This window comes from Dasypus novemcinctus, chromosome 22 (genome assembly GCF_030445035.2).
Source record: "Dasypus novemcinctus isolate mDasNov1 chromosome 22, mDasNov1.1.hap2, whole genome shotgun sequence".
Taxonomy (NCBI): Eukaryota; Metazoa; Chordata; class Mammalia; order Cingulata; family Dasypodidae; genus Dasypus; species Dasypus novemcinctus.
Window position 1 is genome coordinate 67,294,318 of NC_080694.1, and position 18,248 is coordinate 67,312,565.

General features: G+C 46.6%; 1 protein-coding gene and 1 pseudogene across 1 annotated transcript; both read left to right on the forward strand.

Moving 5' to 3' along the window:
* Positions 1 to 18,248, forward strand: part of LOC139437353 (protein RUFY3 pseudogene) — a 196,255-nt pseudogene that overhangs the window by 42,933 nt on the left and 135,074 nt on the right.
* On the forward strand, positions 1,139 to 4,627 carry LOC101415326 (tripartite motif-containing protein 10-like). Its single transcript, XM_071210925.1, has 4 exons — positions 1,139 to 1,271; positions 1,739 to 1,822; positions 2,790 to 2,822; positions 4,110 to 4,627. Exons 1-4 carry the CDS (start codon positions 1,139 to 1,141, stop codon positions 4,625 to 4,627), a joined length of 768 nt encoding a protein of 255 aa, XP_071067026.1.

The window sequence follows — 18,248 nt, forward strand, 5'->3', positions numbered from 1 at the left end:
ACCCTCAGACTCAGGTGGTCATCAAGACACAGAAGGTGGTTTCCGAGTTTGCTCATTTGAGCCAGTTCCTGGAGGAGCAGCAGAACGTGCTCCTAGCCCAGCTGGAGGGGTTGGACCAGGGCATCCTGCAGCACCAGGAAGAGGTCGACCTCCTGGCCACTGGGGAGATCTGCCAGTTCAGCCGCTGATTGCAGAGCTGGAGGAGAAGGAGGAGAGGCCGGCAGTGGAGCTCCTGATGGTCAGCCTGGAAGCCTGCCCCTCCCTATGCCCTCCTGCTCTACAAGTTCCTTCACTTTTTCCTTTCCTAAACCATCTCTTCTTTACTCAAACACCTCTGCACACTGAGGGGAAGAGGGACCACAGGGCTGGCAGGACTGAATTCCAGTCCATGTCTCTCCAAGAGCCCTCTGCCATTTTCCTCTCTGGCCTCTATCTTTCCATCCCACCATCCCCAAAATAGGGAAGATAATTTTCTTAATGATCATGGAGAGATTTTCTGAGACTCCAACGATATAAAGAAGTGAGTGTAGCACTTTGGAAATGCCAAGTGCTGTGCAAACAAGGGGCAGGTGGTATTTATAACCTCAGTGTCCCCTCCACCACCCGGGAAGTTCATCCTGGTGTATTTTGTTTCCTTGCACTGTGGGAAAGATTTTGGGATCTAATGAGGCACCAGGAGGGCAGCGTGGTTTAGGGCAGCACTCTGCGATGAGGAAAGGAGACCTTGGGGTAAGCCTTTACTTCTCACCAGCAGGTGCAGGTTATGCTCCCCGGGTCTGTAAAAGAATGGGGTGGACCCCGTGACCCTGAAGTGCAGTAACCCCTGACACCTGGTGCCTCCAGGGATCAGGTGACCTTCCCTTGCCCAGGGCCAGGACACTGGTCTAGCAGGGTGGCCTTGGTATTTTCTAGTTATAAGGCAAGTGGGAGTGGTGACACCTGAATCCCTGTTCTCTCTCTCTCCTGGGACTTCAGAAGCACGCTAATAAGGTAAGCAGTGAGCGTCTCTCTTCTCTTCTCCCACAAAGATGCACCACATGCATTTAGCATTTGCCATACAGATACATGGCATTGTGACATCAAGGACATAGACTCACCTGTGACCCTTCACATACCCCATTCCATCCTCAGTGCAGCCATGGATGCCCCCAGCAGTGCCCAGCAGTGGACAGTGGGCCCCGTCCTCGAGAAAGCAGTTTCTGTGGGGACTGGCACTTCGTTAGAAGGTGGCAGCCAGCTGGGGCTGGAGGCATCTCGAAGAACTCTCAGATGTGTCATTCCTGTGTCCCTAGATGTGAGAACAGAAAGTGCCGGAGGAGGCAGCGGACTGGGCCCAGTGGTTAGGGAGTCTGTCTACCACATGGGAGGTCCGCAGTTCAAACCTTGGGCCTCCTTGACCCATGTGGAGCTGGCCCATGTGCAGTGCTGATGTGAGCAAGGAGTGCCCTGCCACTCAGTGGTGTCCCCGCGTAGGGAAGCCCCATGTGCAAGGAGTGCACCCTTCAAGGAGAGCCACCCAGCACGAAAGAAAGTGCAGCCTGCCCAGGAACGGCGCTGCACACACAGAGAGCTGACCCAGAAAGATGACGCAACAGAAAGAAACACAGATTCCGGTCCAGCTGACAACAACAGAAGCAGACAAAGAAGATGCAGCAAACAGACACAGAGAACAGACAACCAGGGTCAGGGGGAAGGGGAGAGAAATAAATAAATAAATAAAAGTGCTGGAAACCAGCAGCCCTGTCCCCTGGGCTGGCCCAGAGCACTCGGGACTTCATGCAGCAGGCCCTCCTACTGCAGAGGGAGGTGAAGAGGTTTCTGGGTAAGGGGCAGGGTCTCCCCTGGGCACAGCGGGTGGAGCCTGCTTTCAGGAGCGGCCTCCATGCCTCTCTGCATGGCAAGGCTGCAACCCTCTCTGCCCCTGCTTTCCTTATCTGCAGATTTCAAATAAATCTGCCTCTCAGGATGAGGTAACAGTAAAGAAAGATAGTAAACATGAAGATTTCCAGAAGAAAATAGATTTGAAGAATAATTAAATAAATCTGATCAATAGGCATTGAGCAATATAAAGGATAGTGATGACAAATCGGCCATTCTCAGCCATTTAATCCATGGTAACCCATGGTAATTTTTGATGGTGAACGCTGTTGGTTATTCTCCAGCACGGTGTTATCTTCGTCCTGTGGAAGCTGCCTCTCCCCTCTCCTCTTGCCTTCACTCTGCTTCTGGGCTGGATGCTCTTTTCCAGAATGAGGAGTGGGTGGGGCAGGGCAGGGTGGTTTAGGATGGAGGAGCCAGCAGTCTGGCTCTCACCTGCTGCCCACACTGTGAGCTCCTGAGTCCTGTGCTGATCTCAACGACCCGCCCCAGGTCCAGCTCCCGGAATTGCTCCCAGTGGCCTGTAGTGAAGGGACTTTCAGTCCAACCAAAGGCCGACTGTGAGCACCCAAGGTATTGGTGAGAAGGATGAGGAGTCAGAGCCCCGTCCCCTCATTAGGTGGACGTCTCCATCACATGTACCACGTCCTGGGCTCGGGCACAGCACTGGGGACCCGGGGAGCAAACAGACAGGGTCCGGCCCTCGCCCTCCTCACCTGCTGGACCGGAACCATGTGCTTTCCCCAGGGCTCCAGGGGCTCCTGCTGTGCTGAGCTTAGAGCCCCTACCCCGAGCTCAGCCTCCTGCCGCCCTGCGCCCGCCCCTCCTGGGCCGCGGGGCCTCCTCACTAAAATGTTCTGTGGATCCGTGAGAGCAATGGAGCCTCACCCTGTGCCATTTCCTCTCCACAGAAACGCTCAACGTCGAGCTGGACCACGAGCCAGGTCAGCAGCCACCTGGGAGGCCGCAGGGCCCAAAACGGGGAAGGAGAGACGACCTCGAGGGCTGCATGGGCGCCGGGATGCCACTCTATGAGCACACGCACTAGAACACGCACATGCACACACACGTGTGGTGCTGCACGGGCACTGGGGTGCCACTTCTATGAGCACATGCACATGGACATGCACATGCAAACACACGTGTGGTGTTGCACGGGCACTGCAATCCCCCTCTGTAAGCACATGCAAACGCACACACATGCACATGCACACACATGGGGTGGGGCTGCACGGGCACCAAGGTGCCACTTCTATGAGCACACGCACTTGGACACACAGACACGTGCACACACACGTGGGGCTGCACAGGCACTGCGATCCCTCCTGCCTGCCTGCTGCCTGCCTCACACACCTGGCCCATGACCTGCTCCTCTGGATCTGCTCCTGCTGAGGACACAGAGACTAAATCAGAGAGGGGCGAGGTCGTCAGGAGAGCCCCAGCTGAGGAGCCCCTCGCTCTGGGTTTAGGATCAATTCGTGGGCTCCAGGAACCCCGAACCCTCTCAGATACAGCTCGTGGATGGGGGTGGCCTGGGGAGGGGATGGAGGGGACCAGCACAACCACACAGACCATGCCCCCCTCAGCCACAGGCCCTGGGAGACACGCACCCCAGAAGGGCCCTCTGACCATGCACATATCTGAATTTGGGGTTTCTCCTGACCCATAGCATGTCTGCTGCCATCCGTGTCCCACTGAACGTACCGCCATGCAGGAGTCTACAGGACTCCCTCCCGTGGGCTAAGGTGTCTCAGACCGTGGCTTTAGCCCGTGGCAGGCAGGAGAACGTGGTGTCCAGGTGGGTGGGTGCAGAGCAGGCCCAGCTCTGGAGGCAGCTGAGCTGACAGGTACCCACAGGCAGTAGGTGCAGCGCCCCACATGCTCCAGCACACATGTCCCCTGGATCTCAAGGTGCTGCAGATTCTCATTGCTGGGCCAGGAGGGCCTCAGACTGCATTTCTCACCAGCTGGCAAGCCTCACCCTCATTGTTGGGACCCACAGGCCTGAGAAACAAACTAGGCTGGCTTCCTGGAGGTGGTGGCTTATTGCTGACAGTTGAGTCCCATGGGTGTCTACTGACACCTGTGTCCCTTTGGCTCCCCCTGTAGCATGTCTGCTGACATCCATGCCCCTTTGGCTTCCTCATGGTATGTCTGCTGACATTCTTGTCTGTTTGTCTTCCTCATGGCATGTCTGCTGATATCCCAGTCCCTTGTGTCTTCCCCCACAGCTCACCTCACTCTGGACCCTGAGACGTCGCACCCCAAGCTCCTCCTGTATGAGGACCCCCAGCAGGCATGGGTCTCCTACAAGTGGCAGAACTCACCGGACAGCCCCCAGCATTTCAACAAGGCCACCTGTGTCCTGGCCCAAGGCAGCTTCTCAGTGGGGCAGCACACGTGGGTGGTCAGCGTAGACTTGGCTCACGGGGGCAGCTGCACCGTGGGTGTGGCGAGTGGGGCCGCGCGGCGCAAGGGGGAGCTGCGGCTGTGGCCTAAGGAGGGCGTGTGGGCGGTGAGGCTGGCGGGGGGCTTCGTCTCGGCCCTGGGCTCCTTCCCCACTTGGCTGGTGCTGACGGAGCAGCCCCAGGAGGTGCGGGTGTCCCTGGACTACGAGGTGGGCTGGGTCTCCTTTGCCAACGTGGCCACCCACGAGCCCATCTGCACCTTCACGGCCTCCTTCACGCAGGAGGTCTTCCCCTTGTTTGGGCTCTGGGGCCGAGGGTCCAAGTTCTCCCTGAGTTCCTGAGGGGCTGGAGTTAGCCCTGCCCTGTACGGGTTCAACCCAAGCCCGGGGCACGGGACCCCTGACTGCATCCCTTGGAGACTTGGAGGTGAAATCACTGCTCTAGAGGACACAGCAGGGTCAGGACTTTGGCAGGCAATGGGGGGAGGCTCTCCAAGCCCCTGACCCAGTGGACAGTCAGTATGCCCAGGACCTCGGGCTGCTCTCGGCCCCCTCACCCCTCCCCTGAGCTCCAGAAGTGGCTTCTCAGCACAGAGGAACGTCCTCCAGACCTGGCCGTATTGCCATGGGCTGTGATCTAGACAAGGCTCCCCACCTCTCCTCATCTTGGTTTCTTCCCAGAAGACTAGGATTAATTCCTCACACCCTTGAGAAGCGTGTCCTGTGTGCCCACTATGCACTGAGCAGAATGTCGGCCACCAGGGATGTGCAAAGGCAAAGAGTAGAACCTGCCCTACCTCTGAAGGATCTCCTGGAAGACCCAGGATAAGAAGGACATTAGAGCACAGCGTGTTGGGGGTCGTAGGGATCTGACCTGGTGTCGGGGTCACCACCATCATCCTCAGGGGAACAGAGCCCCTCATCTCCAGGGGTGCTGCCACTTGGCACCCTACGGCCCCTCCTCTGGGAGGGACTGACTGAGATGAGGATGAAGGCCTTGAGAGGAGGGGTGCGTGGGGGGAGTGACATCAGTCCCACGGTGGACTTTTAATTCCTAAGAGCAATAAAAGCATTATCTTATTTGCAGTTGAGGGGGCACATTTCATTTTTTACTTCTGGTTGATAATTTTAACACTACAATATCATTCATGGACTATCTTTGACCACTATCCTTCACTCCTCTCAGACATAAACTGAAATATCCTCTCAGCTTCCCACTGGGTCCCCAGGGAGGAGGGGAAGCAGCCAGGGCCTGCATGCTGAGGGGTTTCTTAATGTTGGAGTTTTATTGTTGGAGTTTGATGCTGAAGTCTTAAGTTGGAGCCCTGGGAAGTAAACGCCCAGAGGGAAGATAAGCAAACCCCAGGAAGAGAGGAAGTCCAGAAAGAAGCAAGACCCTGGAAGGGAGGAACCCAGGAAGGCTGAACCTTCACAGACTTTAGCAGCCATCTTGCTCCAACACGTGAAAATAGACTTTGGTGAGGGAAAGAACTTATGCTTTCTGGCCTGGTATCTGTAAGCTCCGACCCCAAATAAATACCCTTTATGAAAACCAACTAATTTCTGGTATTTTTGCATCAGCACCCATATGGTTGACTAATGCAACTTCAATCCTTTCAGTGTTTTTGAATTTATTACCAGTAAGCATAGAACTTTTATGATAAAAATTTAAATGAAATAGAATAAAAAGGAAGGGAGGGAGGAAGGAAGGAAGGAAGAAAGGAAGAAATGAAGGAACGGAGGAAGGAAGGAAGAAAGACAGAAGGAAGGAATGGAAGGAAAGGAAGGGGAAGAGAAAGAGAGAACCATGTACTAATTTCCAGGCTTCAACATATTTGCAGGATAACTGTTAGCATACATAAACCTGATTACACTTCTAGCAACACTCTTAGTACTATCAACCCAGGAGTCATAGAGTCTTAGGACTAAAAAGTTTTTTACCATCTGGTCGAACTTCATTCTGCAGGTGAGAAATGAAAGTAACTCATGTTTCCTGGGAATATGCGACATCGTCCAAGTGTAGAATCAAAGAGCAGGTAGTTTAAGACTCAGAAGGACAGTTCCTTTCTTAAAAGTGATGTGGCTCTTTCTACCCCAGCACTGCTGGGTCTCCCCTTCCCCTGCCTTCTGCAGCCCTGCAGTGTCTGTTCCTGCTGGGCTGACCTGAGCTCTCTCCTTTTAGCCCTCCCCTGCACCCTCCCACCCCACTAAAAACAGAGAAACAAAAACTGCACCCTCCAGGGCTGTCTTTGCACAGCCCGATATTTCTTACCTTGAGGAATTACATTGCAGGTGTTTTCTTTTTTGTTTTTTGTTTGTTTAAGGATAATTGCCAATCCCAGCCCAGGAGGCCCAGAGCCCAGGAGAGCCGCGTCCTCCCCGCAGGCGGCGCCCCCTGCTGCCCGTCGAGAGACTTGGGGGCTGAGCCGAGGACCCTCCACCCGCAGGCGGCGGGGCAGATGTCCAGGGGAAGGGGTCGAGGGGACTGGACCTGAGGGGCTGCAGGGCGCCCGGGCAAGCGCAGGAATGCAGGCTCGGGGGGCGTCCAGGCCCTGCCGGGTCAGGGCTGGGGTCCGCACTGGCCCGCCGCCCGGGGGGCAGGGAAGGGGGACTGGGGAGGGGTCTGCTGAGACCTCACAGTGCAGAGTCGGGCTGGGACCTGGAGAGGAAGAGGGGCGAGGACGCGGGGTGGGTTTAGCTGGAGGGCTCTGGAGGAGGGGCTTGAGATGCCCAAGGCTGGGCCAAGGGCGCGAAGGCGAGAGGACAGCTCTGGGGCTGTGGGCTAAGTATGAGCCCAGGCGGGAGAGCTGGCCCTAATTAAATGGAAATAAGGAGATGGATCCGGGAAAGCAGAGGTGCTTCCAGCCCGCAGGCGCCTCTTGGGGCGCAGGGGAAGTGCTCTGCAGAGCACACCAGCTGACAGCCCAGGGCAGTGAGGGACTGCTGCCCCATGCTCCCAACACTGGGAACAAAATTGTGGACTTCTGCCAATATGTTCGGGAAAAATACTATTTCATGTCGTTTTATTTTGCCTTTTCTTTATGTAACATTAAGTGTCTTTTTATGTTTTAGAGCCAGGTTAAGTTGCTTTTTCTAAGTGTTTGTTTATTTCCTTTGATCAATTTTCTACTAGATAGTTAATTTCTTGTTTTTATTTGCAAGAGCTCTTTAAACATTAGGGAAATTAGACCTTTGATTTTGATGGTAGTTGTAAGTATGCTTTTTTTTTCTATTTCTGTTTGATCATCTCTTGATATTGTTTTTTTAAAAAAATTATTGAAATATATCATTCATACATAAACAATAAATGTATAGTAAAATTTATGAATTTACAAAACAAACATGCAAATCATCATAAATGACTCCCATACATCTTCCCAGCACCGACACCTGGCATTATGCGAACCATTTGTTTTACGAAATATGAAAGAGCATCATCAAAATATTGCTACTAACTATAGTGCATGCCTTACATTGAGGGTATCATTCCCCCAACCCACCCTGTAATTAACAGCGTAAATTAGTGTTCTGTGTTTGTTATCATTCAGGACAAAACATTCTCATATTTGTCCTGTTGACCACAGTTCATCATCCACCGCTGGATTCCCTGTGATGTACCGTCCCATGCTTTGTACAATCCATTCAAAGTGTACACTCAGTGGCTCTCATTTTCATCACAGAGTTGTGCAGTCATCACCTCAGTCAATTTTAGTACGTTTTCCTTACTCAAAAAAAAAAAAATCCCATTCCCTGTTATACCTAGTATTGTTGTCCTTTAATATTGAAAAAAAAAATCTTCTTGCCAAAGCTGCAAATTATTTCAATAGTACAGTTAACTATCATCCATAGGTTACATTAGTTGTAACTTTCCCATGTATCACCATTACCATGACACACATATTTTTAGGAGGCAGAAGACTGGATTGTATTATTTTCAAGGTCCTCGGCACTAACTACGATGAGCTAACAAGGTGATAGTTCAGGTAGTCTTGGGGGAAGGATGAAGAGAAGAGAAAACGGAGTGGAGAGTTGCTGAGTGCATGTCGAGGAAGTGATGGAATGGGTGTGCTCAGCCCAACTCAGGGATGTGGTCAGAGGAAAGACTGGAACGTCCTGAAGAATCTCTGTAGAGGGCTCTGGAGTGATTGAGAAAGAATGTTTAGGGATGAAGTGATGACTGTCTTAGACTGCTACAAGCTGCCGAAAGCAATAGGCCAGAAATGGGTTGGCTTTAGAATGGGGACCTGTTAACTTAGAGCTTACAGTTCAAGGTCATGAAAATCGAGGCTTCGGCAGGTGGGGCTTTTCTCCCTGAAGACCAGCTACCAGCGATTGAGGCACAGGTGGCTCCTGGGCTCTCCCTCCTGCAGGCCTCCTTGCCCTCAGCTTCCCACTTTGTGGCTTTCTCTCTGCTTCTGTGTCCACAGATTTCACCTTCTGGCTTCCGGGGCTTTCCCTCACCTCTGGGGCTTCCTCTGTGTCTCTCTCTGTTTTCATCCATATTCATTAATAAAGGACTCCAGTGAGAAGATTAAGATCCCTAGCCCACACCTTACTGAAGTAACCTAGTTAAAAGTCCCTTAACTGAAGTGACCAAATCAAAAGGTCCCACCTACAATAGGCTCAACCCACAGGGATGGATTAGCTCTAAGGACGTGATTTTCTGGGTCCATCCAGCATCAAACCATCACCCTGACAGAGAACACAAGAGCTGTTTTTCTTTCATCTTAGTATTTACACTTATTATTTCTCTTTCTTTTATGTAATTGACTTGAACATCTAGTATGGGGTTGTTAGAAGTAAAGATAGCATATTTAACTTATTCCTGATTTTAAAGGGATGCTTCTATTTTGTCATTTAGAATTAATTATGTTAAATATAATATTTGATGTATGACTGTAGCATATTTTTTAGAGGGCAGGAAAATTCAATTCCTAGTTTAAAATGGATATTACATGATAGCAAGTCATTTTTCTACAGCAATTGAAATAATCATGTTTTTGTCATTTAATCTGCTAATCTGGGAATCACGTTTATGAGTTTTTTAAAATTTTGTGTTCCTGGGATAAACTCTGTTACTTAAAAATATTTTTGCTGGATTCTGTGTATTATTTTATTTTGGATTTTTGTATCTATGTTCACAAGTAAAATTGACCTAGAGATTTCCTTTCTCTACATCCAGTTTTAATATCAACTTTATGCTGGACCCCTAAAATGGCTTGTTTTCTGTAATACTTTGTGGTGAAGGTTATCTGAGTTTTTGAAGGTTTGATAGACTATGCCTGTAAAATTCAAGTGGACCAGATATTTATTATTGTGGGAAGGAGGGATTAGAATTTTAATTTAGAATTTGATTTAATAAGTGGATATATATCTATCCAAATTTTCTCTGCCATCATGAGCCAGTTTTGGTAAGTTATATCTTATAGAAAAGTGTCCACTATCATCATAAAAGATAGTGGCATAAAGTTCTTTGCAGTGTAATTTTGTGCTGATTTTCTGTTCTAACCTTATTTATTCATGTTTTTGTTTTTTGGGTTACCTTTGCCAAAGGCTTGCCATTTTTGTATTCTTTTCAAAGAACAAGATTTCAGGGTAGCTGAACATTTTTATTTATTTGCTTTCCATTTCATTTATTTTTGCTCATATCTCACTTCTTTCTTTAGTTTTATTCAATTTTTTAATAACTTATTGATTTAGACATTTAATTTATTTCACTGTTTGCCCTAATATATGCATTTAAGATTATAAATTTCCATTCAGGTAATTCCATATGTATTTAAAACCATGTCCTTTTGATACCTTGATATCACTAATTCTTTGATACTCTTCATGTCAAGAGGTGGAGCTTAATCCCATTCCTTGAGTATGGACTGGCCTTAGTAACTCACTGGTACCTAAACGAATAAGGTGGGAGTGAGGTGTGTGCCTGTTGTAAAAGGCCCTGGACCTCCTCTAGTTCCATCTCCCCCTCCCTCTCTGCCCCTTGCTCTGGGGTCAGCTGTCAGTCTGAGGACCCTCAGAACCTTTGGAGAGGACAGCATGGAGGGGCCCTGAGGTTTCAGTCCAGCAGCCATGAGAACTGGAACCTGCCCCAGCCATGGAGTGCCCTTGGAAGTGGATGTCCTGAGAGACCTGAGCCAGGATCCCCTAGCCAAGTCATATGACACCTGACTCAGGAACTGTAAGACAGATGCTTGTTGTCTTGAGCTGTTTGGGTGAGGGGATGGGTTATTGTGCAGCATTTAAGAACTGATACAGGTCAGAAATGAATGGAGAGGGCAGGGCAAGATGGTGGCTGAGTGAACTTACCTGATAATATCTCCTGCAAACAGATGGCTGGGCAGCGTTGGAGGTTCCTCCGGACCAGGCTGTTTTGGGATTTTTGCGGGACAGGAGGTGTCTGGACATCGATTTGGTGGGAAGATAACAGAGAAAATACGTCTATAAAATATAATTGAGACTTTACATGGAGGTCCGGGCTGCGTGCGGAATGCTCCCTCATAGGGTGGGTGGAGCCGCGGCACCGGGCACTGCCGCGGTGTTTTTTTTTTTTTTTTTGAGGCTCTGCAGTACTGGGGAATTCATAAGCCCTGAGCAGCCTATTGGGGGTTAATAGGACAGGAGGCACTTGCAGACTGATTTGGGGAGACAAATGGGAGTTTTATTGCGAAGTGGGGGAATTTTTGATTGCAGACACAAACAATAGCGCTTCCGCCTAGAGTCCTGTTCCACCCCACCCCCCCAAGCCTGGCTGCCAATCTATAGTGAACTTAAATTGATAGCAATAAAGAGACGCCACCAGGGTCTGGCAGGGTGGGGGACGTTTGGAAGCCAATTAGGGGAATATTTTGCAAAGTGTGGGAATTTCGGGTTTGGACTCTCTTATTAGCATTTCCGGCTGGAGCCCCACCTCCCAGCCTGGCTATTGATCTGCTTCATTAAATTGGCTGCAGTGTAGAGGCGCCCCCAGGTGGCCGTTCTGGGGGATCACAGGGTGAGAGGGGTCCTGAAGTCAAATTGGTGATACATCCACAGACTAGACCCCAGTGAGTGAGTGAATTGTGGGATACAGACACACAGGATAGAGCCTGCAGATGTGACCTCACCCATAGGGCTGACACCCAGCTGCGGGGATCCCTGAAGGCCGTGATGCCCTGCGGTGCTCCCAGACTCCCTGTTAACCGGACTTGAGGTTGCCAGGTTTGAGTCCCCTAAACCCTGGTGGCCCACACCCCAGAGACTCACACCTCTTGAGTCTTCAATATCTCAGACTTTCCATCCCTGAACTCATCACGCCCTGAGGTCCATCTGAGGTCCTTGAATGTCCTAGCCCTCAATGTTTGCGCTTTTTCTTTTTCATTTTGTTTTGTATTTATTTTTATTCTATTCTATTTTATTTTTTAATGTCCTGATTGTTAACATTGCATTATCCCCTAGTCTTTTCTCCCAGCGTATCCCCCAAAGTCTTTTTTTTTCAGTTATTTAGGGTTTTTAAAATTATTTTTAGTGTGGCTGCTGTGGTTGGTATATATCTTTTTTTTCTTTTCCCTTCCTGTTCCCCACCCTTTACCCACCCCCTTTTTCTTTTTTCCTTTCTTCTTTCTTTTTTTTTTTCTCTCTCTCTCTCTTGTCCCTCATTTTCTAGTTATTTTATTTTATCTTTACTATACAATAGGTGCTGCAGGGAACACCTCACATTTGCTGGCTTTCCTCATCATCCACTGCCTCATTTCTGTGTGAATAGATTTTGGCTACCTACACTATCCCCTTTCCCCTACATCTTGATATCTTCCATAATCTACTGTCTCTCCTATATTCCACCTCCCTTTCCTTGATCCACAAAGTTCTCTAACTCTTAATTTCTAATACCTTTGTTTTGTTTTCTGTCTGTTATCCATTCTTTTTTTTTTTTTTTATTTAATTTCCCTCCCCTCCCCTGGTTGTCTGTTTTCTGTGTCTTTTTGCTCCGTCTTGTTTCTTTGTCCGCTTCTGTTGTCATCAGCGGCACGGGAAGTGTGGGCGGCGCCATTCCTCGGCAGGCTGCTCCCTCCTTCGCGCTGGGCGGCTCTCCTGATGGGTGCACTCCTTGCACGTGGGGCTCCCCTACGCGGGGGACACCCCTGTGTAGCAGGGCACTCCTTGCGCACATCAGCACTGCGCATGGGCCAGCTCCACACGGGTCAAGGAGGCCCGGGGTTTGAACCGCGGACCTCCCATATGGTAGACGGACGCCCTAACCACTGGGCCAAAGTCCATTTCCCTGTTATCCACTCTTGAAACTATTGCCTTTCTTTTCTCTTTGCCTCTCTCATGAAAACACTAGCTTTTTAATTCATACCATACTGCTCCCATATTCAATTGACTACCTCATTATAGGTACTCTACCTACTGCTATAACTCTACACAACTTACATGAATCTAACATCCATCCTCCCAGATCTCATACTGTTGCTCTGTTAACATATATCACTAATACTACTTTACACTTTTTCCTTGATTACACAATTGCCCTTCCCTGGCCCTAATACTTTCCTTTAAAGTGAACTCAACCAGCAATAAGAAATTAGAATAAGAAGAACAAAGTGACAAAGAGAAGATATAACACTTATGCAAAAACAACAGCTTATTAATCTCCAAGACTAGACAAAGAAGCTAAGGAACTGATTAAACCCTTCAAGATAAAATGATGACCAGACAGGAACAAAAATCTACAAACCAAACCAGTAATCAGGAAAACATATCTGAATCCAATGAACAAATTAAAAATCAGGAAGGGGAGCAGAACTTCATACAAGCAATGAAAGATCTCAGAACATATATCACTGACAAATTTAATGATGTAAAGGAAGAGGTTAACAACATGAAGACAACACTTGGAGGGGAAATTGCAGACATATGTAAAAAGATAACAGATATGATGGGAATGAACACCACAGTTCAAGAAATCAAAAATACACTTGCAGCAAATATCAGCAGACTAGAAGAGGCAGAGCAGAGAATTAGTGATGTGGAAGACAGTACATTGGAAATCAAACAGATAGTACAATTGGTTGATAAAAAGATAGAAAAAATCCAGCTAGGACTTAGGGACATGAATGATAATGCAAAATGCTCAAACATACATATTATAGGCATTCCAGAAGGAGAAGAGAAGGGAAAGGGGTCACAAGGAGTGTTGCAGGAAATAATGGCTGAAAACTTCCCAAATCTACTGAAAGAGACAGATGAACATATCCAAGAAGCACAGCGCACTCCACTGGTCATAAACTCCAACAGGCCCACCCCAAGACATATACTTGTCAAAATATCCAATGCTCAAGACAAAGAGAAAATTATAAAAGCAGCAAGAGAAAAGAAAACCATCACATACAAGGGAAGCTCCATAAGATTAAGTACTGATTTCTCATCTGAAACCATGGAGGCAAGAAGGCAGTGGTATGATATAGTCAAGGTACTAAAGGAAAAATATTTCCAACCAAGAATACTCTATCCAGCAAAACTAGCATTCAAAAATGATGGAGAGTTCAAAATATTCGCAGATAAACAGAAATGAAAGAATATGCCAACAAGAAACCTCCCCTTCAAGAAATTCTAAAGGGAGTTCTGCAGGAAGAAAGGAAAAAACAGGACAGGCAGAGTTGGAGGAGAGTGTAAGAGCAACAAAAAAGACAAAAATAGAAGGGAAAAAAATACAAACAAAATATGACAAACACAACTCCAATCAAAATATGGCTAACACAAATAATTCCTTGAAAGTAATAACAGTGAATGTCAATGGATTAAACTCACCTATCAAAAGATTCAGACTGGGACATTGGATAAGGAAATATGACGCTTCTATATGCTGTCTACAAGAGACACATCTTAGACCCAGAGACTCATGGAGGCTGAAAGTGAATGGCTGGAAAACAATCATACAAGCAAACAATAATCAAAAAAAGGCAGGAGTAGCTATATTAATATTAGACAAAATAGACTTTAAATGCAAAACAATGGTGAGAGACAAAGAAGGATACTACATTTTAGTGAAAGGGACAATCTGTCAAGAATATCGAACAATCATAAATATTTATGCTCCTAACAAGGGCACCTCTAAATACGTGAGGCAAATGCTGGAAAAACTAAGTGAAAGAATAGATGCATCTACAATTATAGTGGGGGATTTTAATACACCACTATCAACTCTGGACAGAACATCTCAAAAGAGAATCACTAAAGAAACAAAACATTTGAATAGTATATTAGAGGAGCTGGATCTAATAGACATATATAGAACATTACACCCAAACACAGCAGGATATACATTTTTCTCAAGTGCACATGGATCATTCTCCAAGATAGACAATATGCTAGGCCACAAAGAAAGGCTAAATGATTTCAGAAAGATTGAAATCATACAAAACAATATCTCTTGCGGTCACCCCTCGGACTGAAGTGTGGTTTGCTGGCCTGGCGGGGGAGCAGCCACGGCAGGCCAAGCCGCTGCCCCCATAATAGGGTGGCTGGTCGGACTCACCGCCACCCCTGAAGGGAGCTCAGCATGGGCGCAGAGTGCCCTCAGGTCTCCCCTTCTCGGCAGCCATGCTTCCGCGGCCGCCCCTCCTCCCGGATGGCGCTACACGATGCCTGTGGGGCGGCACCCTTCTTCTTCTTTCTCCCTGCGCAGGCGCAGGGCGGAAAATTCCAGTCTGCCCTTTTCCCCTCCCCCAACAGCAGCAACAGCCAGGCGTGGGTGGAAAAATCCAGTCTGCGCTTTTCCCTTCCCCCGACAGCAGCAACAGCCAGGCGTGGGCGGGAAACTCAAGTCTGCCCTCCACCCCAGCAACAGCAGCCACCAATCCCTAAACAATGCCCCTTTCCCCAGCAACAGCGACAGCCAATCCCTAACCACCACCCCTCCCCCATCCAGTACCGCCCACTGACCTTTCGCTGGCAACCAATCAGAACAGGGCATGGCTTCGACCAATTAGCCTTCCCCAGCCCCTATAAAACTGTTGCCTCTCCCTCAATAAAGTGGACTTGCGTGTTTACCTTGTCTCCGCGGTAGTTCTTCTGCCGTGCGCCCTCCAGTCCTGAGAGCCCCCGACAAGGGCCTGGCCTCCCTTGTCCCCAGTTCGTCACCTGCTTCTCCGGGCGACTCCGTCAGCCGAACCACGCAACCCCTTGTGAGACCGATCCCTCATCTGCTGCTGGACCGACCCCTCGTCCCAAGTGGGACCGACCCCTCATCCCAAGCGGGACCGACCCCTCGTCCAGAGCTGGACCGACCCCTCGTCCACAGCCAGACCCCACCTCTACCGACCGAGCAAGCCGCCGCAATCTCTGACCACACTGGAGTGAACCTGGAAATTTGCAAGGGTCAGAGGCCCAGATTTCACACCATGATTTGGAAATTAAACAGCACACTCTTAGAAAAACAGTGGGTCAAAGAGGAAATCTCAAAAGAAATCAATGACTACCTTGAAACAAATGATAATGATAACACAACATACCAAAATTTATGGGATGCAGCAAAAGCAGTACTGAGAGGGAAATTTATAGCCATAAATTCATACATCAAAAAACAAGAAGGAGCAAAAATTGAAGAACTAACTGCACATTTGGAGGAATTAGAAAAAAAGAAAGTAATCCAACAGGAAAAAGAAGGAAGGAAATAACAAAGATAAGAGCAGAACTAAATGAAATAGAAAATAAGAAAGCACTTGAAAAGATAAACAAGACCAAGAGCTGGTTTTTTGAGAAGATCAACAAAATTGACAAACCTTTAATGAGACTAACAAAGAAAAAAAGAGAGAAGATGCAAATACAGAAAATAAGAAATGAGAAAGGAGATATCACCACTGACCACACAGAAATAAAGACTATCATAAGAGGATACTTTGAAAAACTATATTCCAACAAAAATGACAATTCAGAGGAAATGGACAAATTCCTAGAAACACATAAGCAGCCCATATTGACAAAAGAAGAAATTGATGATATCAACAACCAATCACAAGTAAAGAGATAGAATCCGTCATTAAAAACCTCCCAAGGACAGATGGCTTCACAGGTGAATTCTACAAAACATTCCGGAAAGAACTAACACCAATCCTGCTGAAACTATTCCAAAAAGTCAAAACAGAAGGAACATTGCCGAACTCCTTCTATGATGCCAACATTACCCTAGTACCAAAGCCAAACAAAGACACCACAAGAAAGGAAAATTACAGACCAATTTCTCTAATGAACCTAAAAGCAAAAATACTTAACAAATTACTTGCTAATCGTATTCAACAACACATTAGACGAATTATACACCACGACCAAGTGGGATTTATCCCAGATATGCAAGGATGGTTCAACATAAGAAAATCAATCAATGTAATACACCATATACACAGATTGAAGGAAAAAAATCACATGATTATATCTATAGATGCAGAAAAAAGCATTTGACAAAATACAGCACACTTTCTTGATAAAAACACTCCAAAAGATTGGAATACAAGGAAATTTTTTGAACATGATAAAGAGTATATATGAAAAACCTACAGCCAATATTGTTTACAATGGAGAAATCCTAAAATCCTTCCCTCTAAAGTCAGGAACAAGACAAGGATTCCCATTGCCTCCCCTTCTATTTAACATTGTCTTAGAAGTACTTGCTCGAGCACTGAGGCAAGAACCAGATATAAAAGACATTCAAATTGGAAAGGAAGAAGTCAAAATTTCATTATTTGCAGATGACATGATCCTATACATAGAAAACCCTGAAAGATCTACAACAAAGCTTCTAGAACTCATAAATGAGTTTAGTAAAGTTGCAGGTTATAAGATCAATGCGCAAAAATCAGTAGCATTTCTGTACACCAATAATGAGCAAGATCAGGAGGAAATCAAGAAACAAATACCATTCACGATAGTAAATAAAAAAATCAAATATTTAGGAATAAATTTAACTAAAGAGGTAAAAAACTTATACACTGAGAACTATACAAGACTGTTCAAGGAAATCAAAGAAGAACTAAATAAATGGAAGAATATTCCTTGTTCATGGATAGGAAGACTAAATATTATTAAGATGTCTAGCCTACCAAAACTGATCTACACATTCAATGCAATCCCAATAAAAATCAACAAGCCTTCTTCAAGGAACTAGAAAAACTAACTAAAAAATTTATTTGGAAAGGAAAGAGGCCCCGAATAGCCAAAGACATATTGAAAAAGAAAAACAAAATTGGAGGAATCACACTACCGGACTTCAAAACATACTACAAAGCTACAGTAGTGAAAACAGCATGGTATTGGCATATGGAGAGATGCACAGACCAATGGAATCGAATTGAAAGTTCTGATATAGAACCTCATATATATAGCCATATAATATTCAATAAAGTCACCAAACCCTCTCAACTGGGAGAGAATGGCCTATTCAACAAATGGTGCCTGGAGAACTGGATAGCCATATGTAGAAGAATGAAAGAGGATTACCATCTCACACCTTATACAAAGATCAACTCAAGATGGATCAAAGACCTAAATATAAGAGCCAAGACCATAAAGACCTTGGAAAGCAGTGTAGGGAAACATCTACAGGAACTTGTAATAGGAAATAGCTTCATGAACATCACACCAAAAGCACGAGCAGCAAAAGAACTAATAGATAAATGGGACTTCCTCAAAATTAAAGCCTTCTGCACCTCAAAGGAGTTTTTCAAGAAAGTAAAAAGGGAACCCACACAATGGGAGAAAATATTTGGCAACCATATATCTGATAAGAGACTTATAACTTGCATATATAAAGAACGCCTATATCTTGAAAATAAAAAGATAAACAACCCATTTAAAAAATGGGAAAAATATTTAAACAGACACTTCTCCAAAGAAGAAATACAAATGGCTAAAAAGCACATGAAAAAATGCTCCAAATCTAGAGCTATCAGGGAAATGCAAATCAAAACTACAATGAGATACCATC